Source organism: Arachis stenosperma, chromosome 5 (assembly GCF_014773155.1).
Source record: "Arachis stenosperma cultivar V10309 chromosome 5, arast.V10309.gnm1.PFL2, whole genome shotgun sequence".
Classification (NCBI taxonomy): Eukaryota; Viridiplantae; Streptophyta; class Magnoliopsida; order Fabales; family Fabaceae; genus Arachis; species Arachis stenosperma.
The window spans coordinates 4,165,276-4,192,684 of NC_080381.1; the positions used below are offsets into that span (position 1 = coordinate 4,165,276).

At 33.1% G+C, this 27,409-nt stretch overlaps 6 protein-coding genes, 1 long non-coding RNA gene and 1 pseudogene across 11 annotated transcripts; 5 read left to right on the forward strand and 3 right to left on the reverse strand.

Annotated features, from left to right (window-relative positions):
- Positions 1 to 2,944: 2,944 nt before the first annotated feature.
- LOC130982440 (uncharacterized) lies at positions 2,945 to 3,791 on the reverse strand. Its single transcript, XM_057906449.1, has one exon. The coding sequence runs from the start codon at positions 3,767 to 3,769 to the stop codon at positions 2,945 to 2,947; it is 825 nt and encodes a 274-aa protein (XP_057762432.1). The 5' UTR covers positions 3,770 to 3,791.
- A 1,197-nt stretch (positions 3,792 to 4,988) lies between these two features.
- LOC130981757 (uncharacterized) lies at positions 4,989 to 8,779 on the forward strand. Its single transcript, XM_057905435.1, has 2 exons — positions 4,989 to 6,863; positions 7,511 to 8,779. The coding sequence occupies exon 2, from the start codon at positions 7,908 to 7,910 to the stop codon at positions 8,724 to 8,726; it is 819 nt and encodes a 272-aa protein (XP_057761418.1). The 5' UTR covers positions 4,989 to 6,863; positions 7,511 to 7,907; the 3' UTR covers positions 8,727 to 8,779.
- LOC130980293 (uncharacterized) lies at positions 5,549 to 6,388 on the reverse strand. The gene has a single exon (XM_057903981.1). It carries the CDS (start codon positions 6,386 to 6,388, stop codon positions 5,549 to 5,551), a length of 840 nt encoding a protein of 279 aa, XP_057759964.1.
- Positions 6,408 to 17,392, reverse strand: LOC130981753 (putative pentatricopeptide repeat-containing protein At5g65820). 4 transcript variants are annotated; one of them, XM_057905431.1, is made up of 4 exons: positions 17,309 to 17,392; positions 13,910 to 16,341; positions 13,519 to 13,668; positions 6,408 to 6,878 (listed from the first exon to the last, which is right to left on the reverse strand). In XM_057905431.1, exon 2 carries the CDS (start codon positions 16,074 to 16,076, stop codon positions 14,076 to 14,078), a length of 2,001 nt encoding a protein of 666 aa, XP_057761414.1. In that variant the 5' UTR covers positions 16,077 to 16,341; positions 17,309 to 17,392; the 3' UTR covers positions 6,408 to 6,878; positions 13,519 to 13,668; positions 13,910 to 14,075. The 4 variants fall into 4 exon arrangements, with proteins under 4 accessions (XP_057761414.1, XP_057761412.1, XP_057761413.1 ...); XM_057905429.1 differs by lacking the exon at positions 6,408 to 6,878 and adding an exon at positions 10,536 to 10,771; XM_057905430.1 differs by lacking the exon at positions 6,408 to 6,878 and adding an exon at positions 10,536 to 10,771 and having other exon boundaries at positions 13,910 to 16,355; positions 17,309 to 17,388.
- Positions 10,325 to 11,230, forward strand: LOC130981756 (uncharacterized). The gene has a single exon (XM_057905434.1). The coding sequence runs from the start codon at positions 10,325 to 10,327 to the stop codon at positions 11,147 to 11,149; it is 825 nt and encodes a 274-aa protein (XP_057761417.1). The 3' UTR covers positions 11,150 to 11,230.
- On the forward strand, positions 12,427 to 13,278 carry LOC130981755 (uncharacterized). Its single transcript, XM_057905433.1, has one exon. The coding sequence runs from the start codon at positions 12,427 to 12,429 to the stop codon at positions 13,270 to 13,272; it is 846 nt and encodes a 281-aa protein (XP_057761416.1). The 3' UTR covers positions 13,273 to 13,278.
- A 3,448-nt stretch (positions 17,393 to 20,840) lies between the features above and the next one.
- On the forward strand, positions 20,841 to 24,128 carry LOC130983275 (uncharacterized). Of its 2 annotated transcripts, XR_009087298.1 has the most exons (4): positions 20,841 to 21,232; positions 21,761 to 21,906; positions 22,312 to 22,371; positions 23,675 to 24,128. It is a non-coding gene; the product is annotated as an uncharacterized LOC130983275 (long non-coding RNA). The 2 variants fall into 2 exon arrangements; XR_009087297.1 differs by lacking the exon at positions 23,675 to 24,128 and having other exon boundaries at positions 22,312 to 22,670.
- A 209-nt stretch (positions 24,129 to 24,337) lies between these two features.
- On the forward strand, positions 24,338 to 27,348 carry LOC130983274 (inositol 1,3,4-trisphosphate 5/6-kinase 4-like; annotated as a pseudogene).
- Positions 27,349 to 27,409: the final 61 nt, after the last annotated feature.

Genomic DNA, 27,409 nt, shown 5'->3' on the forward strand with positions numbered 1-27,409 from the left:
GTCTTCAATGAACCTAATCTGGATGTCTGGCAGATTTTTATGGAATTTGCATTCACCTGTTTAGACTTTAGAGAAACCAATCTCCGGAGAAATGGACAAATCCTTTTGGTCTTTATTAGTGCTATCTCAACTTCATACTAAAATTTAAATTTAATTTATGATTTATCCAATTCAAGAAACAGTAAGTATTTGTTTCATTTTTTTAAAATAAAAAATTTCCAAGGTTCAATTTAAAACCATTAAGAAAAAAAATTATAAGAACTATTTCTTAAATTAAATAGTAATTTAATTGATATAATATTTTAATTATTTTTTAAATTATATAAATTTAGTTAATTTTTTATATTGTATAACACTATAATTATTTATTATTTCTGATTTTAAAAAAATCTAAATTTTAACTCGTACTATTTTAAAAGGCTATATTTTATATTAACTATTTTAATATAAAAATTTTTAATAAAGATTCTTTAGATATCAACGAGTGAAAGAATTATTTTTAATGAATTTTTTAGAAATCAATTATTATTTCGTTTTGAATTTATAAGTTTGTAAAAATGTAAAGTTTTTAACATTTGAACTAAAACATAAAATTAATTTTTTTTTTTGATATTTTATTTGAATTCAAATAATGACTATTTTTTATTGATATTTATGTTTTAAAGTTAATGTCAATAATTTATACTAATAGTAAATCGAATAAGGCAATTTGATTTATATTAAAAAAGTGTAAATCGAATTTATTTGATTTGATTTATATATAGAGTAAAAGAAAATATGCATGTACCCAAATTTAATTTAGAGTATCTGTATAATTTTTTTCTTATTTAATTTATCTATATAAATTATCCTAAATCACATGTATAACTTGTGTTATGTACAAATATTTATATACTATGTGCAAATATTTATGTGTTATGTATAAAATCTTTTATAATATATTAATAAATTTGTCAAATATATAAAAATATTTGTGCTATATTAATACATTTCTCCACTCCTTAATAAAAAATTTTGTACGGTAGAAACACACACACACACAAAGGACAATGAGATATATACATATATATTTTTTTGAGTAATTATTTAAATTAGTCTCTAAAAATTTTAAAAATAGACATTTTAGTCTTTAAAAAAAATTAGTATACAAATCAATCATTATATGTCGACCTTTATTATTATTAATTTAGCTTTATAAATGTATATGGATGATAACACTAGTATATTAATACACTTTTTTTTGTTAGAAACAACTAAGGTGAATAATAATGTTTTGAAATTCAAATTAAAATATTTTTTTAATACAAATATAATTTTAAAATAGAATATCTTTTGATTATATTAAATACAAAAATATTAAATAGTTTTAATTTTAAATTTTTTGTAGAATAATCTCTAATAATTTTATTATTATTATTATTATTATTATTATTATTGATGAGTGGATATATATATATATATATATATATATATACTTTTTATATTATAAATACGTACATAAGAATTTAATAAATAAATTTATTATTATTTTTGTCTAAAAAATATAAAAAAAATTATAGTACAATATTATTGTACAATTAATAATAATTTTATTTTTTTTAGACAACGGACTGTTATGTCTGATGGAAAAAATGTTGGAGATTAATTTGTATATTAATTTTTTTAGGAATTAAAATGTCTGTTTTTAAAATTTTTGGGGACTGATTTGAGTAATTATTCTGTCGAAAAATAAATTAGAGACTAATTTATCTATCGGAATAAAATCTTAAGAATTATTCTATATATTAATTTTTTTTAAGACTAAAATATCCACTTTTAAAATTTTTAAGAACTGATTTGAGTGCTTATATTTTTTTTATACTAGACTTATACCAATCTATTTATACTTAATTACAAAAACGCTTTTAGCATGTAGCATCTTTCCATAGATATCTATGCAGGAATTGTCATTTTCTTATTAACATTTTATTCCTAAGGCATTTGACATCTTTTAAAGATCTTATTATATTGAATTATAATTATTATTTCTTTGATCATTGTTAAGAGAATCTTGATTATAGCCAATTCTGGTAAATGCATCAATGATTTGAAATTTTTTTTTTTTTTTTTTTGGTCGATGGATTGGACAACCCCCAATCCTAGGTTACACACTCAATGATTTGAAATTAATGTCAGGAATAATAAATCCACCAACATAAGGTCAATAATAATGGGCCATAATGCACCATGCTTTCTAAAACATCTCAAAACATTAGGATTATGCAAAGTAACATTTTTTCAGAATAGGACTATACAAAATCATACAATTGGGCTTTTTTTTTTACCGTGTCTAGACTCACACAAGACCCGACCCGAAAAGCGCCACTCCTCCACCTGCCCGACCCGGTCCATACTCAATCAGTCAATCTGTTCTTCTTCCTGGCCGCTGCTGCGATGACTGAAGACAGCGCTCAACCTCCGGCCTTTTCACGATCGATGTGCTCCGCCAGGCCGGTCTTCTTCTCTGGCTGATTTCCGCCGTCGCCTGACACATCTTGGTTCGGGGCACTCCTTTCCTCCACCGCAGTGGATGGCTGTGCTGCTCTTCGCCGACTCCCTTCTGTCAATGATCGGAGGTAGATCCGACGGTTCGTTGCTGCTGCATACTTGGACTAGAAAATTTTGATTTCAAATTAGCAGGTTAATTACTTTGGGAAACTTGAATGGTTTTTTCTTCAAGCCTAAAACTAAAATCTGATAACTGGATATTAATTGTTTTGTTCATTAAGCAGGATCATATTCATATAGTATCTGCTATTTAGATAAATAAAACAATGATTAAACAAGAAAGACACCAAAATTTAGAGTATAAACTTTTGTATGTATTTGATTTGATTGCATTTGTACACATATATATATACACATATGGTAGATCAAAATTGGTATTCTGAAGATAGTGTGTATTCTATTGGGATAATATGTTCAAAAGGGATGTTCTAGTCTTAATCATGCGCCTAAATAAGTTCTCCAAACCACTCTCAATGCTTTCAATAGAAATCTCCAAAGCCTCTAATTGTTCATTGGAAGCTTGAATCTGGCAGCCTTTAGCACCTTCATTTAAGAGGGTGTTCAAAGCTGCATCCACCAATTGCAATTCATTGCCACTCTCTGAGTTCACTTCTCCCTTTTGCATCAACTTGTTCATCCATTTGCTTGCCTTTGACTTTGAAGGACCACCCAAGAATGATAGCAGACATTGGAAGACACACATGCTTATTGCTATCACTTCGCTTAGAATGCTAAGATCTTGATGCTGATTTAAGATTCCATATTTGCTTTGTAGGTGCTTCAAAGATGTGATCAACTTGTTGACATTCTTCCTCATCTTCTTTGAGGAGGAATTGTATTCGGCTATGCACTTTTCAATGCATGAGTCTCCCTTTCTTCTTCTAAGAGATGAATGAAGGGATTGTACATTCTCCTTGATCTGCATGACAGTGTCCCTTGCAATGCCACACACATCCAAGACTTTGATTGAGCCATCCAAGATCTCTTGGAAGCATTTCTCACTTTGATGATCAGAAATAGCCTTCTGGGTTGAACCAACATTGAGAAGATTGTCCAAGGAGAAGTATACATCTTCCAACATGGACAAGCCTTTGGCGACCGACTCAGATGTGCAGGTTGCTTCAAAGTTCCTGAGGTTGTTCAACTGCTCTTGCACCCTTGAGGAGCATGGATGAGATCCATTTGGCAAACTGTTTGATCGAACATGCAATTTGCTTGCCATTGTTCTTTTTCTTTCTTTTGGAGGAAGCTCAATGCTGTTTGTTTTTTGTAGTCTAAGCCCTTTGGCACCTCTCCTTTTATAGGGTCTTAATTATTCACAATTTGATTCCATAGACCAACTTAAGATATAATACAGTTCACCAATCTTAATCATGTGTAGAAAGCATGTGAAGCATGCATTATTCTCTTGGAATATGGTAAGCTTGTCCCATCTCTGCCTAACATGTGATACTTTTGCATCAAATTATTCAAAGTGAAATGGTTTTTGAAACTCTGAAGTTTATTATCTGGCATGTCCCCATTACTCATCACCTAATGTGCCTCGTATGCTGCCACACTAACCCCTTTGATTTCAAATATATAATATAATTCATGCTGCTTCAGATATTGTCTAAAATCATGAGATGGAGCTATGCAACATGGATTAAATTATACATTTTGACAAGGCTGAGATCCACATTTTGTGATATGGAGAATGCTCTGACAGATAAGTTTGTTGAGATTAAGAGAACATAATGATGGAGCAGTTAGTAGCATTAGAGTAATTTTTAAGTGTGTGCACGAATAACATGTAGTGTTCATGTCTCCCCTTGCTACTATCAGAATCTCCTTCATCATGTAGTATTAATCTTGTTTTAACTTTCATATCATAAAGAATATTGATGCTAATATTTAGCTCAATATTCTTGTGAAATTTCCAAGTACATAAAGGACATTCAGTACTGTTCTTGCTGTTTGTTATATATATAATGAGGAATATTGACACTAATCTTTAACCTGATATTCTTGTTAAATGTTCAAGTTAAAGGACATGTTGGATTTTTGTCGTTATGGGATCAAAGATAATTGGCAAGATTTCTTTGTGAAAAATCAGCCTCAGCTAATCCATGAACTTTTCTGTTAAATTAATTTTGATATATATTTGAAACTTACATAAAAGATTAATTCTGGATTATCAATAACAATATTTAACTCAATCACTTATAAATTTTATGAACTATAATATGGTGTTCAATAATAGTATTTTTTTAATACAAATTTATGTTTGATCTCTCTCTTTTTGTTAGAACTAGTATTACATTATAGTTGTTATAAAAGGATTTGAGACTAGTATTGATGAAAATAAATTCATATGAATCTAGTAATGTTACTTACTTATATATATTTTCTTTTTTTTCCCCATAGTTTTTGTTAATCTCTGTTTCCAAATAATAGTCAATTTGACCTGAAATTGCAGAAGATTGTGCAACTTACTACCAAGTACCAACCCATGAGTGTTGTCACTGTTGAATAAATGAAAATGTTTTATAGCACTCTATACCAAAAAGAAGTCTTAAAATTGCAATATATAAGAAATTACAATGACTAAAAATTTTTGCTGAGTTTGATGAGGTTGCTTGGGGCATGGAGACTGGTCAATGGATATTGCATTGTTTGTGAGAGAGGTTGAATCCAAAGTCCAAGCTATTGCTTTATGTAATCCTTAGTAGTGAGAAGCTTTATATTTAAAATCCTAAAAGATCAGAGAAAGTAACTACTCTACTGTGCTTATTAGACATTATGCTTCAACCAACTTTATATTAAGTTTTAGAGCATGGGCTAAACAGCAGAGAAGATGGCAAAATATAGATAGAGTATAAACATTTCTTTGTATTTGATTGTGTTATATATTGAATTGAATCATATACATGTACAAACTAAGTAGGTCAAAAATTTTAATCCTCTAAGGTCTACAAAATTTGGAACCTATCTCAGGATTTATAAAGAATAACAACAGACTCTATTGAGCCATGATGTTCAAAAGAGAGACTCTTGTTTTGATCAAATGCCTAAATAGGTTCTCCAAATCATTCTCAAGGCTTGTGATGGCATTCTCCAAAGCCTCCAATCTTTCATGTGCTATCTTCATGTTGGAACCTTCATTTAGCATGGTTCTTAAAGCAGCATCAACACACTGCAACTCATTGGAATTTTGTGAGTTCACTTCTTCCTTATGCATCCATTTGTTCATCCATTTAGCTGCCTTTGACTTTGAAAGAGGACCAGCCAAGAATGAAAGTAGGGATTGGAAGACAGACATGTTCATTTCAATGACTTCTCTTAAAACACTAATCACATTAGCAGCATCTTGACCTTCAGTCAACAATGGGAATGCTCCAAATTGGCTCTGCTTCAAAGATGTGTTCAACTTCTTGACATTCTTCTTAATCTCCTTTGTCAACAAATTGTATTCGGCTATGCTTGATCCAATAGTTGAATCTGCCTTTCTCCTTCTGAGAGCAGAATGAAGGGATTGTACATTTTCCTTGATCTGCATAACTGTGTCCCTTGTGATTCCACATATATCCAAGACTTTGATTGAGCCATCCAAGATCTCTTCAAAGCATTTGTCACCTTGATGATGGGAGATAACCTTTTGAGTTGAAGCAGCATTGAGAAGATCATCCAAGGAAACATATAAGTCTTGAAGCAAGGACAATCCAGTGCTAATTGACTCAGATGTTGAAGCAGATGTTGCTTCATAAGTCCTGAGCTTGTTGAGCTCCTCTTGAACCTTTGTGTAGCTTGGATGAGATCCATTTGGCAAACTGTTTGACCGAATGTGAAATTTGGTTTCCATTGTTGTATATATTTGTGTGTTCTTTTTTCTAAGGGATTGAAGAAAGCTCTAATGTTAGTTTGTGTGTGTTCTCTTATCAAATCCATTGGCTCATTGTCTTTATATATAGAAGGTAGCTACTTTTTCATGATTGATTCCTATTGGCCAACATAATAAAGCATCACAGCTCACATATCTCAACCAATGAAAGCATGGGTTACATGCATGGATTTTCTTGGAATTTGTTAAGGTTGCCACATCTCTAACCAACATTATTGTGTTGTTATAAATGCATTAGAAGTGCTATCTGTCATGTTCTCCTTGTGTTTGCATTCACAGAACCTCATTAGTCATCACCAACATTGCCTCCTCTGCTGCCACATTATCCTCTTTGATTGCAAATATTATATGATTCACTTCAATAATGTCCATTGGTTTGTCCCAATATGATAGAGCTATGGAGCTGCAGCATGGATTAAAAAATGGCTCCTGCAAGGTTGAGATTCTGATCCTGTGAATATAAAATATGGTCAATCATTAATGGTGTCACATATAAAATGATGGTTCAATTAGTAGCATTTAGACTAGTTAAGTCATAAGTGTGTGTACGGGTAGCATGTAGTATTCATGTCTCACCTTTTTTAATGGTAATCTCCTCCTTGCTAGGATTTCATCATTTTCTGCTAAGATTTTTCATGTACATTGTTTCTGTTGACACTAATCTTTACCTCAATATTGTGAAATATCAAAGTACAGAAAGGACATGTACTATTCTTGCTGTTCTAGGATTAAGGGGTGCATTTGCTACTAATTGTCAAAGATCTCTTGTTTAATTTTTTTAAGTAATAATATTTTAATCCTAGTAATTGTCATATGCTATTTAACTTCTGGAATTTAATTAGATATATATATTAAGCAACATGCAAAATAACTCTGCTCATTTTCTCTTTGTTCCCTCTGTATCCCTAAGGAACAAGGTTTAATAGATCAGCCTATTTACCTTAGTCATAAAACAAAGTTATATTGAGTTTTATAGGTAGGTATGTAAATTATTCTCTACATGTTTCATATTCAATGCATTTGGATCCCAACCCTCTCATAAAACTAAAACCATTTGTTTAATGGATTTTGCAAATATGGCAGAAACAGCAATCATTATAATATTTGCAATGAAAGAGGGCAATGTGGCAGCAAGAGGAGGCAATGTTGGTGATGACTAATGAGCCAACACAAGCAAAACAAGACAGGTAGCACAATTGCATAACATCACATTATAATATAATAACAAGAGGGTATGTCAGAGATGTGACAAGCTTCACATATTCCAAGGGAATTCATGTATGGACCACATGAATGATTCTCACTCTGTGATTGGGAGATCATTGATGAGCTGTGTGTGATGCCTATAGAAACCAATCATCAATAGCTTCTCTTATATAGAGAGAGAGTCAAGGACTTGGTACCAACACATCAGCATTCACAGCTCTCTTTCAGAAACAATAATCACCAAAAAAGAGAAAGAAAAAAAAAACAGAAAACAATGGCAAGCAATCTTCATGTTCGTTCAAACAGTTTGCCATCTGCATCTCATCCATCCTCCACAAGGGTTCAAGAGGAGCTCAACAAGGTCAAGACTTGTGAAGCAACATCCACATCTGCATCTGCATTTGGATTGTCCTTGTTAGAAAATCTATACATTTCCTTGGACGATCTTCTCAGTGTTTCTTCCACCCAAAAGGCCATATTTCATCATCAAGGTGAAGAGATATTGGATGGCTCTTTGAGACTTTTGGATATATGTGGAATCACAAGGGACACAGTGATGCAGATCAAGGAAAATGTACAATCACTTCACTCTGCTCTCAGAAGGAGAAAGGCAGATTCAAATATTGAAAAGATTGTAGCAGAATACAATTCATTCTCAAAGAAGATGAAGAAAAATATCAAGAAGTTGATCACATCTTTGAAGCAATTAGAAAGCAAGTTTGGTGCTTCCTCACTCCTGAATGAAGAAGTGATTAGTGTCGTAAGGGAAGTGATTGTGATGAACATGTCTGTCTTTCAATCCCTTCTCTCATTCTTGGCTGGTCCTCCTTCAAAATTAAAGGCAACTAAATGGATGAACAAGTTGATGCATAAGGGAGAAGTGAGCTCAAAGAATTCCAATGAGCTGCAGTGTGTTGATGAAGCATTGAACACCATTTTAAATGAAGGTGCTAATGGTTCCAACATGCAAGTAGCACATGGAAGATTGGATGCTCTGGAAGATGCCATTGAAAGCATTGAAATTGCTTTGGAGAACTTATTTAGGCGCTTGGTAAAAACCAGAGCCTCTCTTTTAAACATTATGACTCAGTAGAGTCTACTCACTTATTCTTATCTCTCTCTAAATCCTACAAAAGAATCCCAATTTTAAGGATCTCTTGAGGGTTGAAAATTTTGATCTCTTTGATTTGTACATGTATAAAATTCTATGGTTACATAATCAAATACAAAAGAAAATTCACATTTCATATATTTTGCTCTCTTTTCTTTTGTATTGGGTCATCTTTTTAAGTTTCTCCGCACATACATTAACATTTAATTTAGTCTCTCTCCATCACTTATCTTAAAACTTGGGTGGAGTATGATATCTACTAATGACATGCCACTCGTGCACTGAACAATTCTCTTTAAGAGGAAGTTAAATCAAATTCATTGAATAACAATCTGTTAGAGAAAGTACCTCAATTATTATAAATCATTAGACATAGTCCAAAATGAAACAAAAACATTATACATTATGGAACTAGAAAAATGAAAGACACTTGATCAACATCAGTTAGAGTTATCATAACAATTTTCTTCCACTAGAGAATCCACCATATTGTTCTATTTTGACAATAAAAACCATTGAGGCAATTATTATGACAAAATTATTTTTAGGGATAAATAAGTCAGTACCATTGTTGATATTTGATGAATAACTAATCCTTGATTTATTAAATTTTTAGTCTCTATAAATTTTTATTGAGATATTCTTCCTTTTTTTTCTGCTATGGTGTAGGATTTATAAACATTGGAAACTACTTTTATTCGGCCAACATTTTTCTTTCTCTTTAACTTTCTCTTTTCCTTTACTTGATCTTTGCTCATCCTCTACTTTGTTCATATTTTCCACAGGAAATCTTGACAAATATCTATGATCCTATATAACAAACAGCAAGAACAGTACTGAATGTCCTTTATGTACTTTGAAATTTCACAAGAATATTGAGCTAAATATTGGTATCAACATTCTTTATGATATGCTAAAAGTTAAAACCAGATTAATACTACATGATGAAGGAGATTTTGATAATAAGAAGGGGAGACATGAAGACTACATGTTATTCGTACACACATTTAAAAATTACTCTAATGCTCATAATTGGTCCATTATTATGTTCTCTTAATCTCAACAAACTTATCTGTCATATATATATATATTAGTTAGCATTCTCCATATCACAAAATGAGGATCTCAACCTTATCAGAAAAGTGTAATTTAATCCATGTTGCATAGTTCCAACCTCATGATTTGAGACAATATCTGAAGCAGCATGAATTATATTATATATTTGGAATCAAAGGGGTTAGTGTGGCAGCATAGGAGCCACATTAGGTGATGAGTAATGGGGACATGCCAGATAATACACTTCATAGTTTCCAAAACCATTTCACTTTGAATAATTTGATGCAAAAGTATCACATGTTAGGCAGAGATGGGACAAGCTTACCATATTCCAAGAAATTAATGCATGCTTCACATGCTTTCTACACATGATTAAGATTGGTGAACTGTATTATCTCTTAAGTTGGTCTATGGAAACAAATTATGAATAATTGAATAGACCCTATATAAGGAGAGGTGCCAAAGGTCTTAGACTACAAAAAACAAACAGCATTGAGCTTCCTCCAAAAGAAAGAAAAAGAACAATGGCATGCAAATTGCATGTTCGATCAAACAGTTTGCCAAATGGATCTCATCCATGCTCCTCAAGAGTGCAAGAGCAGTTGAACAACCTCAGGAACTTTGAAGCAACCTGCACATCTGAGTCGGTTGCCAAAGGCTTGTCCATGTTGGAAGATGTATACTTCTCCTTGGACAATCTTCTCAATGTTGGTTCAACCCAGAAGGCCATTTCTGATCATCAAAGTGAGAAATGCTTCCAAGAGATCTTGGATGGCTCAATCAAAGTCTTGGATGTGTGTGGCATTGCAAGGGACACTGTCATGCAGATCAAGGAGAATGTACAATCCCTTCATTCATCTCTTAGAAGAAGAAAGGGAGACTCATGCATTGAAAAGAGCATAGCCGAATACAATTCCTCCTCAAAGAAGATGAGGAAGAATGTCAACAAGTTGATCACATCTTTGAAGCACCTACAAAGCAAATATGGAATCTTAAATCAGCATCAAGATCTTAGCATTCTAAGCGAAGTGATAGCAATAAGCATGTGTGTCTTCCAATGTCTGCTATCATTCTTGGGTGGTCCTTCAAAGTCAAAGGCAAGCAAATGGATGAACAAGTTGATGCAAAAGGGAGAAGTGAACTCAGAGAGTGGCAATGAATTGCAATTGGTGGATGCAGCTTTGAACACCCTCTTAAATGAAGGTGCAAAAGGCTCCCAGATTCATGCTTCCAATGAACAATTAGAGGCTTTGGAGATTGCTATTGAAAGCATTGAGAGTGGTTTGGAGAACTTATTTAGGCGCATGATTAAGACTAGAACATCCCTTTTGAACATATTATCCCAATAGAATACACACTATCTTCAGAATACCAATTTTGATCTACCATATGTGTATATATATATGTGTACAAATGCAATCAAATCAAATACATACAAAAGTTTATACTCTAAATTTTGGTGTCTTTCTTGTTTAATCATTGTTTTATTTATCTAAATAGCAGATACTATATGAATATGCTCCTGCTTAATGAACAAAACAATTAATATCCAGTAATTAGATTTGACTTTTAGGCTTCAAGTAAAAAAAAAAAAAAAAATTCAAAGTTCCCAAATTTATTAACCTGCTTACTTGAAATACAAACTAAATCTATAGCAGCTTTTACTGTTCATATTTTTATCAAGATTAGCCACAAAACTCTTTTCTTTCTTTTCCTTTGGTATTTTTTACATTTGTTATTATTTTTTTTTGGGTCTTTCTTTCTTTTATTTGCTAATAAACAGAAGAAACTTGATTGAATTTGAAAATATTGAAACAAACTAAGAGCATGCACTCTTGAATCAACATCAAGATTTAGCATTCCAGGAAAGTTATAGTGATGATTGATGAACATGTCTGCCTTCCAAGAAAGAGAGATTATTTTGTGAAAAATGTTAACGCTTTTATTTAATCACATATTTAAAACTTTAAAATCCTTAAGGTAGAAGATAATTGAGTTAAATACTTTTAATTCTATAATAATAAATTATTAGAAAGAAATTATGATAATAAGAAAGGGATACATGACTTACGAACTACTCCAATGCTGCTAATCTGCCCATCATTATGTTCTCTTAATCTTAACAAACTTATCTGCCATATATTATTACCATTCTCCATATCACAATCCAGATCCCAGCATCTCAAAAATTTGTAATTTAATCTAATTTTGCATAGCTCCAACCCCCTCATATTGAGACAATATCTGAAGCAGCATCAACTATATATTATTTGGAAACAAGAGGGTAATGTATTAATGGGGAGCAGGTTGAGGCACATTAGGTGGTGTCATTTAATAAACTTTGAAACCATGTAACTTTCAATAATGTTATTGTTATTGTTAGGCAGAGATGTGACAAGCTTAACATATTCCAATAAAGTATATGCATGATCCACATGCTTTCTGGTTTATACACTTTGATTATAAGATAGGTGAGTTGTAATGTCTCTTGTGTTGGCTTTTGGTCTATGGAATAGCCCCTATATAAAGAGTTTCAAAGGAATTAGACTGCAGAATACAAGCATTGAGCTTACTCCAAAAAAAGGAAGAGGGAAAAAAAAGAACAAACAAGAAAAGAGTAGTAAAAATGGCAAGCAAGTTGCATGTTCGGTCAAACAGTTTGCCAAATGGATCTCATCCATGCTTCTCTAGGGTAAGAGATGAATTGAATAATCTCAAGGCTTTCGAAGCAACTTCGACGTCTGAGTCAATTGTCACTAGCTTGTCCTTTTTGGAAGATTTACACTCTTCTTTGGATGATCTTCTCAATGTTGCATCAACCCAAAAGGTCATCTCTCAACAACAAGGTGACAAATGCATTGAAGAAATCTTGGATGGATCCATGAAGGTCTTGGATATATGTGGCATCACAAGGGACACAGTTATGCAGATCAAGGAGAATGTGCAATTCCTTCATTCAGCTCTTAGAAGGAGAAAGGGTGATTCAACCATCGAAACAAGCATAGCTGAATACAATTCCTTCTCAAAGAAGACGAAGAAAAATGTCAACAAGGTGATCACAACCCTGAAGCAGCTACAAAGCAAATTCGGAGCATCTCAACTGTTGAATGAAGAAATGATGAGAGTTTTAAGAGAAATGATTGCAATGAACGTGTCTATCTTCCAATCCCTTTTGACTTTTTTCGCTCGTCCAGCATCGAAGTCAAAGGTAGCCAAATGGATGAACAAGTTGATGCATAAAGGAGTGGTTGCATCTGAAGATAACTCAGAGAATTGCAATGAATTGCAATTGGTGGATGCAACTTTGAACATCCTTTTAAAAGAAGGTGCTAATGGTTCCAACATGAAAGTAGCACATGAGCAATTGGAGGCTTTGGAGATTGCAATTGAAAGCATTGAGATTAGATTAGAAAGCTTATTTAGGAGCATGATTAAGACTAAGACATCCCTTTTGAACATATTATCCCAATAGAGACTATGTTCAACATAAAGCAATTTTGATCCCACTAATTTTGTATATATGTAAATGACACAATGCAATAGTTATACAATCAAATCAAATATAGAGAAAAGTTTATACTATATTTTTTGGTGCGTTTGTTGTTATTCATGGTTTTATTTACCTAAATAGAGAATATTTTAAATTTGTTGCTGCCAAAAACACTAAAGTACAATCGGAGCATAATGTGCAAGAAGCAAGTGAAGCATTTAATTTCACCTTTTAAGAGGTAGCAATGCGCTTTTGCAATCCAGAGACCCTTGAATCAATATTGCACAATGCTGCAGGAATCTCAGAAGTTCCTCTTCAAATTGCCCATGAGCAATGTGCTTAATAGTACTGATATGGTGAAGTGCAGTGTCTTATCCTCTGTTAGAGAAGTAATAAAAAAAAGCAGCATATATTAAAAATTTTCAACAAATAATCTGTAATACAATATACTACCGATGCTACGATACAAGCCCTTTTTCACATTAAAAAAAAAGTAATAATAAGCTTAATATAAAGCATTCAATTGCATTCATAAACCCTTGTCCAATTTAAAATGCAAACCACTCCTTGCCTCAACATCTATCCATTAAAGCATTAAGTAAAACATAGAAATTGATACCTCAAAGAACAAAGCAACTTCTCCTATGTCTTCAATCATTCCTTGAATCAAACCAAATAACATCATTAATTTTCATCCAATTAAATTGCTTCACCAAATTCTGGTCCAAAATGAGAGTCTCGTTTGGGGAACCTCTAGAATGTATGTCAAGCTTCACTAGTGAAATTTATAATGTGCTAGATTTCTGCCGGCTTCCACCCCAATGGCGTTGCCTAGCCCTCCTCTTCCTCCCATCCTTTTTCTCCTTCGCTTTTTCTTTCAAGTCCCTCTCTCCTCTCCGCTTGTACATCTTGAAACTGATCTTCTGATCAGCAGCCATTTTCCTCACCTTTTCAGTGATCTCTACCGCAAATTGTCTGTTATATAGTTTCCGCAGACCGCGCATTAGCTTGGCAAAAGTATCTGGCTGTGGCATTAACCCCTGATCCAACATGTCTATGCAGAATGAACAAGCTTCCTTCACATGCCCCTTTGAAAAGAGTGCATGAATCCATATTGTCCATGCACCCACATTCAACTCACATCCTTTGGTAGATGTAATACAATTCCAAGTATCTTTAGCCAGTTCAAGCTTTTGAGCTCTTAAAAGGGAATTCATCAACTCCTTCAATGTACCGTACTGAGGGGTGGTAAAAAGCCCTCTGCCAACCATCTCCTTGAAATGTTCACAAGCTTCAATCTGACAACCTTGCTCAAGAAAGCCATTAATCATTATGACAAAGGTGTCAATGCCTGGACTAAGCCCACTTGCTTCCATTTCATTCCAAAGCCGAACACCTTCCTTGATCTCTCCCAACTTGCAAGCCAACCTAATAACCGTATTGTAGATGTTAAGGTCAGGAGTGCAACCAATCTTGCGCATCTCATTCACCAGTTCCATACACTCCTCCAGTTCTTCCTTCTTTTCATGGGCCAACATGAGATGATGATAAGTCAGCTGATTTGGCACATGGCCTTGTTGTATCATCCGATCCAAAAGCTCATAACCTCTTTCAACTTTTCCCCACTTGCAAAACCCACTAATCAATGTTGTATAGGTTATGGCATCCACATCACAGCCATTTCTCTGCATCTCAACAAATAACCGCATTCCCTCCTCCAATCTTTCATGTTTGCATAGTGATTGGATCAAAATTGTGTACGAGGTTGCATTCGGTCCACAACCTATCCTTCTCATCTCCTTCAAAAGATCATAAGCATCCCCCATTTTCGCAGCTAAAGCATAACCACTAAGCAAATTGTTATAAACAACGATATCCGGTTCAATGCCTGCATCCTTCATTTGCACCAACACATGTTTTGCTTCCATAAGTTTCCCTTCTCTACACCAACCATACAACAAGGAAGTGAAATGTTTGATGGTTGGAGGAAATCGATATCTCATGTCCTCAAAAAGCGAAGCGGCTTCCTTAATGCTACCATTCTTGCACAATGCATCCAACAAACACCCGAAAACATATTCATCAGGCTCACATCCGTAATTGGGCATTTCATCTAATACTTCAATAGCCTTCTGAACCATCCTTGCAGAAGCAAACTTCCTCATTAGAATAACAAACATCTGCGGAGAAATTAACATAGGATTCTCTTGCCTCATTTCATCAATTAGTGCCCAAACAGCTCCAAATTGCCGCATTTTGCCCAAAACCTTAATCATAGCTTTGTAAACTTCTTGACTGTGTTGATAATCGGACTGCTTAGAAGCCCATGCATAGAATCTATATGCCAAATTCCCGGCATCGCCACATCGATTCAAGATGCGCTCAGTTAATCCAGGCCTCACAACAATTCCAGATTCTTTCAAAGCAAGCTCCAATTTGGGAACCCTAGAATGATATTTTCTCAATATTCTATAAACTTTTTCCACATCAGAGGCAAACTCATCGTAGCTTTGGTCATTTACATCCTTTTCTGGACTACATTGAAGGCGAATAAGGCCAAAATGGTTTTTTGACGCGGCACTGCTGATGCAGCTGCTACTATTATCAAATTCTGAGGACTTATGATTGAGTGGTGGTGAATGTGGTGAACACACCTCAAAACTAGTAGAAAACAGCTGGGATAGTGTATTTTTCTGTCCAATAACTGTTAATGAATTTGTCAAGGGAAGTTGGAAAAAATTAACTTTTTTGAAGAAAGGCAATGTTTTTTTCGAAAATCTCTGCATTTTCTTGAGGCTCACTCAACCCTGGTTTGGTACTCCGCCGCCGCCAGATGATTCAATTTGAGAGGAACGAGGGTGAGATTAGGAACAATGACAAAGTAGCATTGGAGAGGGGAGTCAAGAATTTCGCAGTGGAATAAAGCAAAGCACCCAACTCTTGTTAATCACAAATTGGAATCTGAAATTGAAGCATAAGGCAATGGAGTTGCCAAGAAAGGAGTGAATGAAGAGCTCATCCGCGAGGTTTTCAGCATCCCATGTCCCGCCGCTGCAAATACTAATCTGTTAACGGGTGCCTATTGGGTTACTACCGTATAAGAAAAGGACATAAGAAAAATTTTGGATAGATTTATTGGCTAATTTTTTTGGATATGGAAGAAACTTTGGTGTAACACTCAGTTATTGGATTTTATGGCATATTGTCCCGCCTCCAGAATTTTGAAAAACACCATAAAATCCAATAACCGAATGTTACACCAAAGTTTTTACCAATATCTAAAAAGACAAACAATATGAGTAATATTCCGCCCCTGGCCATTTGCAGTGGCGTCCCCAAAATATAGTTGTCATAACTGACTTGATGATCAAAACGGTCAGACTATTGGGTCACTAGTTCAACTGATTGACCCGGTCTTATTTAAATAATATAATATAAAATAGTCAAAAATTGAAATGCATGTCTTCACTAACAACAACAATCAAATCTCAAATTATAAAAATAACTAATACGAAAATAGACATAAAATTAATCAGTACTACTACAATAGTATCTTAATTTGACACACTAAAAATAACAATCCATAAACTATGTCCAAGGAGTAATTTGAAAGTCTAGGTATATCTTCATCTGATGTTCTTGGGATGATGGTGTTTCTGATGAAGCCATCTTAAAATCCCATAAAAGAAAAAAAATCAATCAACTAAGTAACAAATAGCAAAAGAAACCAGCATCATTACAGCAACGACAATTAACAATCAACAAAATTAATAATCAGCGAAACCAATTCATAAACTAATTCAACAATTAACAAAACGACTACATATTCAACAATTAAACCATATTCATAATCAGCAAAACCCCTGCATATTCATATTCATAAACCAATTCAGAAATCAATTCAACATTTCAATTCAACCACTGCCATGTTTATTTCTAATCAACTCATAAACCAATCAACAATAAAATTCACAGCAATAACATCAATAAATCAACCTGGAAAAAATTAAATGCTCACCTGTTGTTGCAGAGGCAGAAGGTGGACGATGAGAAGCAGTTCAGGCAGCAACAACCACGGAAGAGAGGAGAGGGAGGGACGGAGGCGCAGCGCGGCGAGACACGAGCACTCACCAGGAAGCACAGCTGCAGGAAGAGAGGCAAGACGCGAGCAGTGGAGCACACCAGGCGTTCGGTGCTGTGATGGCGGACGACGACGACACGCTGCACAGCTTCAGGAAGCGCAGCTCGAGCACTCACCGGCGGAGGCACGGCGAGACGCGAGAGGCCGAGCACACAGCACAGACGGAGGAGAGGGGCAAGACGCGAATCGCGAGCACAGCATTCGGAGAATCCGGCGAGAGGCGCGGCGATGGCGGCGAGCGTGCGGTGGCGGTGAACCGAGGTGAGCTGCCAGTGCTGTGCCTGTGTGTGTAGTGTGCCGTTTCCGAAAGTGAGAGGGAGAGGAGAGTTTGGGGATGGCGTGGGCAGAGAACTAGCCTAGGTCTGTTACAATTTACAAACGACGTGGTTTTGGACTTTTGTGGTTGGAGACTTGGAGTGGTTTTAAAAATTTTCTGAACCGGTCCGGTTTCTCACACCTTCCGGTTCATCGGTTTTCACAAAATCTGACCGATTCAAACTGGTTCTCACCGGATTTGTTCCTTATCCAGTCCAATGTTCACCCGGACCGGCCTAGAAGCCAGATCGCCAATTTTCTAGTCCGATCACTCGGGTTAGTCCATTTTTTTCAACTATTCCCCTAATCATCCTGAAATATCAGGATGGTCCTCATCCGTTTAAATAATTAGATTAATAAACTCCTACAACCATTTGCTCAAAAACGATTACATAATGATGTGTCAGATTATGTGTAATGTAATGTGTTAATTATCAGTGCCACGTCGTCATGTCCATCTCCATTGTCTCAATTGCATGAGGCTGTGAGTACGAGCTTTTGTCTTCGTCAAATCCTAAGGACAGATAGGCATGAAGTTGGAGAAGAGAGAGACCTTTTTAAGGACTTATTAGTCCATATTTTAAAAAAAAAAATATAGATAGATAATGATAATATTAAACAATGTGAATAATAGATATATTAAATGTTGAATTAATAGATATACAGATGATTATATTGATTATTTTTAATTAGATAGTTATTTCTTTTAATTTGATTTACTCATATACAGTTAACAATGATTGGATATTCAATATTATCTACAAAAGTCATTGTTTACTTAACAAAATCCTTTTTAAAATTGCCTCTATGTGACATTCATGTGATTTTTTATATCTGACACGTCAGTATATTATCAGTTAACCATTGATTACAATAATTGTTTAAACTAATTTATCAAATAATTAAGAGTTGGTTAGAGTTTTTTGAATTATGAAAAAATATTATTTTTTAAATAAATAGTTAGAGGATAAAAAAAAATATTTACTTTAATAATAGGAGATATATCATTCTATTTAAATATTATCTTTTTTTTTTCTATAAATTCATACAAAATAGACCAGCCGATTCATCTAACTATGTAGGTGCATTTTATAATTTTTTTAAAATATCAATTAAATAAAGTTAATCAAGTATTGTGCTAAGTATGGCTATTTTTTTAAGAATAAAATATATTTTTTATTTTTTAAATTTGAAAAAAATTTTAAAAATACTTTTTAAATTTTATTTTGTTTCAATTTTATTCCAAAAATCTTCGATTTATATTAAATATATTTTTGAAGGCTAATTTTTTTAAAAAATTAAGACCAATTCAACAACAATTTTATAAGTACAACCCTCAATACAAGCAAATCAAGCATCATTTTTATGCATTATTGTTAGACTGATCTTAAATTTTTTAAAAATTTAGTCTTCGAGGATATATTTGATATAAATCGAAATTTTTTAAGACAAAATTGAAACAAAATTAAATGTAAAGGTACTTTTTGAAACTTTTGCCAAATTTTAAGGACAAAAAATATATTTTATCCTCTTTTAAAATATAGTAATGTTTCTTTTTGAAAAAAATATTGTGCTAAATTTGTTAACAGATTATCTATTCATAATTTAAATGTTTTTTTTTATCGTGATTTCTTTTTAATACTCTTTTAGTTTATCAATTTTTTCCTTTTAAATGATGATGGAATTAGTATTATCATTTCTTTTTAGAGATTAGAATTGAAATTAGAAAATTAAGATACAGATGATTAGAAACTATAATTAAAATTTTAGTGTTAGGATACAAAATTTCAATTTCTTTAATACTTCTAGAAAATAAGAACACAAAAGACTAAAACTTCAATAACATTTATTCTCAAAAATATCTTTATTTAATTTTTTAAATTTTAAATTTATTCATCAATCTCTATATTTATCTTAAACTAAACATAATATAAATACTGTCTTTGTCTTCCAGTTTCAGTCTTTCAATTTCAGTTTTCCTTCCAAATGCAGTCTTAAAGACACATGCTAAAGAGAAAATACTCAATTTTGTTCATAAAATTATACTCGAGTCTTAATTTAGTTTTTAAAATTTCAATTGCCTCAATTTATTCTTTAAACTTTTCAATTGACTCTGTGACGGAAACCACCGTAGGAACTAACATGATTAAAATTTGAAAAATTTAGGAAATAAATTGAGACAATTAAAACTTGATGGACTAAATTGAGGTTTGAGTGCAATTTAAAGGATTAAATTGAGTATTTTCTCCATGTTAACATTATAAATTGAAAAGTTTTTTTATTGGAAATACAAAAAATTTAATTTCCTAATGCATTTATTTTATATTTATTAAAAATATTACAATTTTCTACTAATAATAGTCTTATTATATGTCCTAAGAACACATATTAACTAAATTCAAATTATAATTGAAAAAACATTAATTACTCATTTAAAGATGTAGAAGATAATAATTAAAAGTTATTAAAAATATTCTCCGGACTTAAAGTTATTAATTACTCTATTTATTCTTGAATAAAAATAGAAAAGGAACTCCATGTTTGTATTACTAAAAGTTTAATGACTTATTATAAACTTCTTTTAGATATGAATCTACTTGATTCAGAAGAGAAAAACTTACATCAGTATCAATTATTATTATTTTATATATAGACATTTTCTCAATACCAATCCATCTCAAACTTGGTGGTTAAACTCTACTACGATTGTAGGGGAGGTCTCGTGGAAACATAGCTTGATTTAGTCCTTAATATTTTAAAAATCATATTTCAGTCTCAAAAAAATTCAAATAAGTGTAATATTATTCTACAGCTAAGTTTGACACGAACAATAAATATATTTAAGATCCAATACAATGTTCGGAACTAAATTGACTAACCGAACAAAAAAAAATAAAAAATCGAACAAATCAAAAACCGAAAAAACATGTTTTTGCTGTTTTATTATGGTTTGGTTTGATTTTCGGTTCTAATAATAAAATCCTAACCGAACCGAACCGAACTCCTAAAAAAACCAAGCCCACCCCACCCCACCCCACCCCCAAGTGAACGTGACCTAACTTCTAACCCAGTAACCCCCACGTCCCACCCCCAAACGGAACCTAGCCCCTCTCTTCTCAGTTCTCACAGTCTCGCTCTCTGCACCCCCAGCGCCGGCGAGACCGTTCCTCCCACCACCTCGCAGCGCCGCGAATCGTTCCTTCCAGCGCCGCCGAATCTTTCCTCCCACTGCTCCCAGGACCTCCTCGCGGACAGAGAGAGCACCACGAAGCCCCAGCCACAGCCAGCGCCCAGCAGCCCAGCACCACCCTCGCACAGTCGCACCCAGCTGGCCAGCAGTAGCACAGCACCACCCACTCACCCAGGACCACCCAGCGGACAGAGCACCACGCCACCACCCAGCAGCGTTTCTGGCCACCCACAACACAACACCTCCCACCCAGTCACCGATTCAAGTCAGAGATGGAGCCCGAGCCACCGAGTCAGGTATGTAATTTGACTGAAATTGCTGTTCTGTTTGTTGTTCATGTTCAATTGCTGTTCTGTTGAATTACTGAAACTGCTTTGGTTTGTACTTTGGATTGCTGGTATTGTTGAATATCTGTTATCTGATAAAGTGGATAATATCTAAAAACTTTATCTGAAACTGCTTCTGGTTTATTATTATTAGTTTTTCTGGAAAAATAATATAAAATAAAAAATTACTTTTGAAGTGATTTAGTATGATTTATAAAGTCTTGGAGGTTCTGGATCTTGATAGGAAGAGATTGAAATCAGTATGGTAAGATAAATTTGAATAATGAGAAAATGGAAGCAGATTTGAAGTATTAGATTACCTCCGTCATTGTAGCTGCTATCTTTTAATAGGTTTAGTATTGACATCATGAAGGTAACATATAAATGGAGAAGTCTTGGAACTTGGGCGGCTAAGGTTATATTTCAATTGTGTCATCTGATGGTCACTACTGTTTGATTTGTACAATATGTAACAGATTTCTGTCTACCATGGTCTAGGTATAAAGGTGGACCAGCATTACCGAAGAAGTTGATCTCACAGGGTGCTGCACAGAAGCAATATAGTGTTGAGGTTCACCCACTCATTTTGAAGTTGACTGATGCCAAAGATAAAGAGTGTGTCAACTGTAAAATTAAGCAAAAAGGTACCAATTGATTTCATATGGGGTTGTCTTGTTGGTTTTGCGGTTATGTTGCACTAAGTACAGATGAGTATCGAATCCTTTAAAGTACGACACGTATTCAATTTTAAAAGCATATGTAATACACATTGGCATTACTATGTCAATGATATTCATCTTTTATCCAAAAAGAAAAAATACTGTTGAGTATTTTTATGTGAGGAAGACATTGGAACACTGACATTACTTGATAGCCTATTGCAAGTAAAGAACATGATTTGCTATTATATGTGAAGTTCTTCTATTCTTTCTTATTAGCATATTTTCCAAGGCCATCTACTTTGGTTCTAACTTGCATAATGTGATAATTGAAATGTTAGACCAACGTAGTTCTGATTATTGCTTTTCTGTTTCTCTGATATATTTTAGGCGAACATAAGGGAACTATATGAACTGGTGTGCAAAATCAAAGGAGTAGAACAAAAAAAGGTGCTTGTTTATTTATTTTTATATTTTTTCTTATGTGGTTATGTTTTGCTTTCTTTTTCCCTCATCTGTAATCAATAATGCTTTCCCCTGTTGTCTCTCTTTTCTTTTCCTGGTTAAAAATGATGTTAGGCCTGTATTTGGGATTACTTCAATTTAAACAAACATTCAGTGCTAGCTGTGTTAGACCAGACAAGTATGGTAGTATTTTTTTTAATTGATTGAAAAAACTGAATAAACTGAACCAAATCAAACCGATTTTAATTGGATTGGTTTGGATGATCTCGTTAAAAAAATCGAACCAAACTGAACTGCAGTTTAATTAGACGATCGGATCGGATGATCTTTCTCTCAAAAACCGAATTAAACCGGACCGCGAACACCTCTACTCGATGGTCTTGTCAACGGCGAGCTTCTTGAGGTCGCCCTGAGTGAGGGAGGGCGGAGAGGTCCTCTGAGGGAGATGGATCTGTGTGTATTGTTATTGGGGTGCGTAGATTAGTGTGGGAGAGAAGGAGAAGGTTTTTATAGTTTTAATTAGATTTACTTAATCAGTTTTTAATTATTTAATTTTAAATTTAAAAATTTAAAAATTAATTATTAATAATTATAATTAATTGAGTTGTTCAATTTTTAGTTTGTTAGACACTTGATTCCCTATATTTTTTTTTTAAGATTAATTAGCATTAGCATTTGTTTTTAGAGACCAAAACTGAAATTAGAAAATTGAGATACAATATTATATTTGGTGATCAGAAATTAGAACTAAAATTTTAGTGTCATGTTACAAAATTTCAATCTCTTTAATACTTCTAAAAAATAAGAACACAAAAGACTAAAATTTTTTAGAATGGAGAATAAAATTTTAATAACATTTATTCTAAAAAATATCGTCATTTAACTTTTTCAATTTTAAATCTATTAATCAATTTTTATATTTATCTTAAACTAAACATAATACTAAGATATAATTTAATCGAGTATATTATTTTACACAAAATATAATACAAATACTATCTTTGTCTTTTCATCTTTTTCTTTCAATTTCAGTCTCTTTTTCAAACGTAATTTTAAAGACACGTGTTTAGATACAAATTGAAAATTTTTATTTGAAATACAAAAAACTTAAGTTTTTAATGCATTTATTTTATATTTATTAAAAAATTACAATTTTTTACTAATAGTAGTCTTGTTATGTGTCTCAAGAGCACATATTAGTTAAATTCAACTTATAATTGAAAAAACATTAATTACTCATTTAAAGATGTAGAAGATAATGCCAAACATTTTCCTTGAGAGGGTTCAGGCATGTGACGACGACGTTCTCTTTGGATTGGATCTCAAGAACGGCAGTTCTACGACAACTTTGAGAGTAAGAAGGGAAGAGTTACTGAAAGACGATAGTGAAAAAAGAGGTAAAGGCACATTTTCCTGATTAATAAAAAGCTAGGCAAAAGAATTAGGAATTTTTTATTTTAAATTAATTATAAAAGACAATTCAGTAACTAGCTAAAAAGATATGCCATATCATTAAAATTCCGTAGTCATTTTAATATTTTTTTCAAAAAAATAATTTAATGAATTCAAAGACATGTTTATCAATTTTAAAATTTTTTCAAAAATTATTTTATCAATAATATTATTCAAATACTAATTTATCAATGTCAAAATCTTTTAAAATATTAAATTAATATTGGTGTTTGTTACGGTATGATGATAAATTTATACGTACTGATATAATAAAAATGTTGACAAATTAAAACAAGACACGTGGATTATATTTTCCATGTCAATAATTAATTTTTCTTTTTTTAAATACAAATTATATCAATACTTTTACTAAATCACCCTTATACTTTAATAAAAATAAAAAATAAATTTTATTTAATTTTAATAAAAAAACTTAAATATTCTTTTCTTTTCTATTGGACAAAAATCACCCTAATTCTTTTAATTTAACCAAAATTCAATTAACTTTAGTTTATAATTTTATATCTGAATCAATTTAAAAATCAAAACCAAAATACATTTTATTATTCATATACACTACAAAATTATTATTTCTAATGAACCATAATCTAATTTCTCCTTCCCCATTCGTACCAAAAAATTATTCCTAAAATCTGGGTTTTAGAAACCCTGAAATCTTCTCAAGTTCTTCTCTCCTCTTTGTATCTCTCTTCCTCTGGAGCTCGATCTCTCTCATCTCTCTCACCGTGGCGTCGCCATTCCTCTCTGTCTCGTCATCGTCTTGCACATAGTCACGCCCCTTCGTTGCGCTCTTCGTCGCCGGCGGCAGAAGCAGCAGTTCCTGGGGCTCGTCGTCTTCTTGCTTGAGTGTCGCCGTCAGCCTCCTTCGTGCAATCAGAAGCTGCTTCATGATTTGGTGAGTTCTAACAAAGGTAGGATTTTATTGTTCCAAGTTAGTTGAAACTTAAAACCGTGACGCTGATGTTTTCTTCCCTTTTCATTGGAATCATTGAAACCAAAGCCACACACTGTTAAAATCAGTGTTCCTCAGTTTTGAAGATGCTTCCTGATCAGAGAAAAAAGGTAAAGTTCTTTTATACTCAATTGGATCTCATGATTGATCTTCTTGAAACACCATCTCTTTTAACTTCCCTTATGCATTTATTTGTTCTTGTTCAAATGGTGCTGCCTGTTTTGTACTTATAAATAACTAACTCATTCGGGAGAAAGTGTTTCTGATATTCTGTTATTTATTAAGAATTAGAATGCTCATGATAAGACACAAGTAAAAATTGGAAGAAGTTAGGGAAAAGAGTATTGGCTTTCACAACAACGATGAAGATTTTTGTTCATTGAAATATTAATTCAATTGGACACAAGGGAAAACTTAAGAAAAATATTAATTCCCTTATGCTCATGATTGTTGATTGCAGATCCTTCTTCACGGGGCATCTATCTGAGGGAGGCTACTGCTTTCCAACAATCTACTGAGGTGAGAGCATAATCAGCTTGTGCACCATTGATGATCAAAGCATATCTTTAGGTCAGATATTTGAAAACTATGATTTGAAAATGGATTAAAGATTGGAATGTGGGAAAAATACTACTAGACATGCTACTTTTGCATTTGTCTTTACTTAAGCATGTTTAGGTGTATCAATGAACAAAAGAAAAATAGAAATTTTGTTGATAGTTTAGACGTAGAGTATTTTGATTGTTTTCTTGTTCAATTGCTTTTGTGTTTTTGTTCATTTATATATGCTTTGTAGGACTCATGATGACCTTTTTGTGCTTTCCTATTCTCTCTTAAGAGTACTTTTATTTTATCATAACTTTTTAGTAATTTATTAATAGAACGATAGATTTGGTTGAAATGGATAGATGGTATTTACCCCTGTTTATGTCCATCACAATTTAAAAGTATGCATATTGCCTGTATATAGCAAGCTATTGTAACAACACCATGTGAACACTTTGGAGTTCAGAGGGTTTACCTTTTTTATCTGTGTGTCTGAAATCTTTTTATTAAACAATCCCTTTGTTCTTATTTTTCACGATATAGCTATAATAGATTTCATATTGCATTTCTTTGTCCTATTGTCCTTTATGTTGGCTTGACTTGTCCACTAGGTAAGAGATGAAAAAATGAAAGTTCTTGGAGGCCTAAAACAAGAAAATGATGAAGAGCTTTTGGAATGGAAGAAGTTGTCTGACTCTCTCAAAGTGAGCATTGAATTTTATTTGAACTTTTACTTTTTGGTAGTTGTTGGCTTCATTGATTTCTTTTATAAGTTTCAATTCATTTGATAATCTTTTGCAAAATTACTGATGTATTTTGTTTTATGTTAATAAGAAATTATATACACTTGTTTGTTTTCTACATTCTAGATTAAAATGGAATGATACAAAATTTATCATGTTTTCTTGCAGGCTGAATACCCAAAGTACACTCCATTGCTTGCAAAGATTTTGGAAGGTTTAGTTTCGAGGAGTAATATCAAAGATAAACTGCAACATCATGAAGAGGTGAAAATCGGCAGAACTAAAGTTTTGTTGTTAGTTATTCAGTTTGATAGTAAATGAATATAAATGGCTGATCGCATGACAAACGTGAAATGCTTTGCAGGTAATTGATGCAGCGAATGCGGTGATTGACAGTATTAACGGACATAATTCAAGACGACGCTGAGCCTGCTAAGAAGAAATTCTATGAATTAAAGCTGTCTTTGATTGAGGAGATGGGATGGTCTCGTGGCTACGTATGAGAAACAATGGATGCTCGTGCGTTTTCCACCAAGCTTGCCTCTTTTCTAGTGACATTCTATGACAATGAAGCCTTCTCGATATTTGGAACTTCACCAGGATCTTTGTGTGATTGATCCACTGAAGAACATATATCCATTATTGGATAGACTAGAAATACAGCAAATTCTACGTGGCTTAGAATGAAGAACTAAATAAGGAAGGGAGCCATTTGATTAGAGGGGCCCATTTTCTTAAGTTCGATAATTTTGAAGAATTCAATTTTGAGACTGGGTTAGCTGAAGCCAGATTGTCTCTTCCATGTATAGTGAAACCTAAGGTTGCTTATGGTGTCAGTAATGCACATAAGATGGCAATTGTTTTCAGAGTTGATGATCTTAAGAATGTAAATGTTCCTCTTCCAGCTGTTATCCAGGAATATGTTGATCATTCATCCACTTTGTATAAATTTGTTGTCTTGGGTGAGAAAATTTTCCATGCTGTCAAGAAGTCGATACCAAATGCTGATGTTTTGAAGAAATCATCCAACGGTGATGAACTCAAACCTCTATTTGTATCTATGATCGAGGGAGTTCCCATATCTTAGTCGGCGCATTAAATAAAGATAGAAAAGTAACCCTTAGCCTTAGGTGTGGCTTTCCTGGTTAGCCAAAATTTAACTAAAAATCTGATTTAACAATTGACTTGCCATTTACTCAATATTATTAGTCGGTTATCTACCATGCATTCCTGCCTCAAACTTTTTGCATACTAAGTGATAATTGGTAATTCATCCACTTATTACTAAATAAGGTTAAAATAACATTTC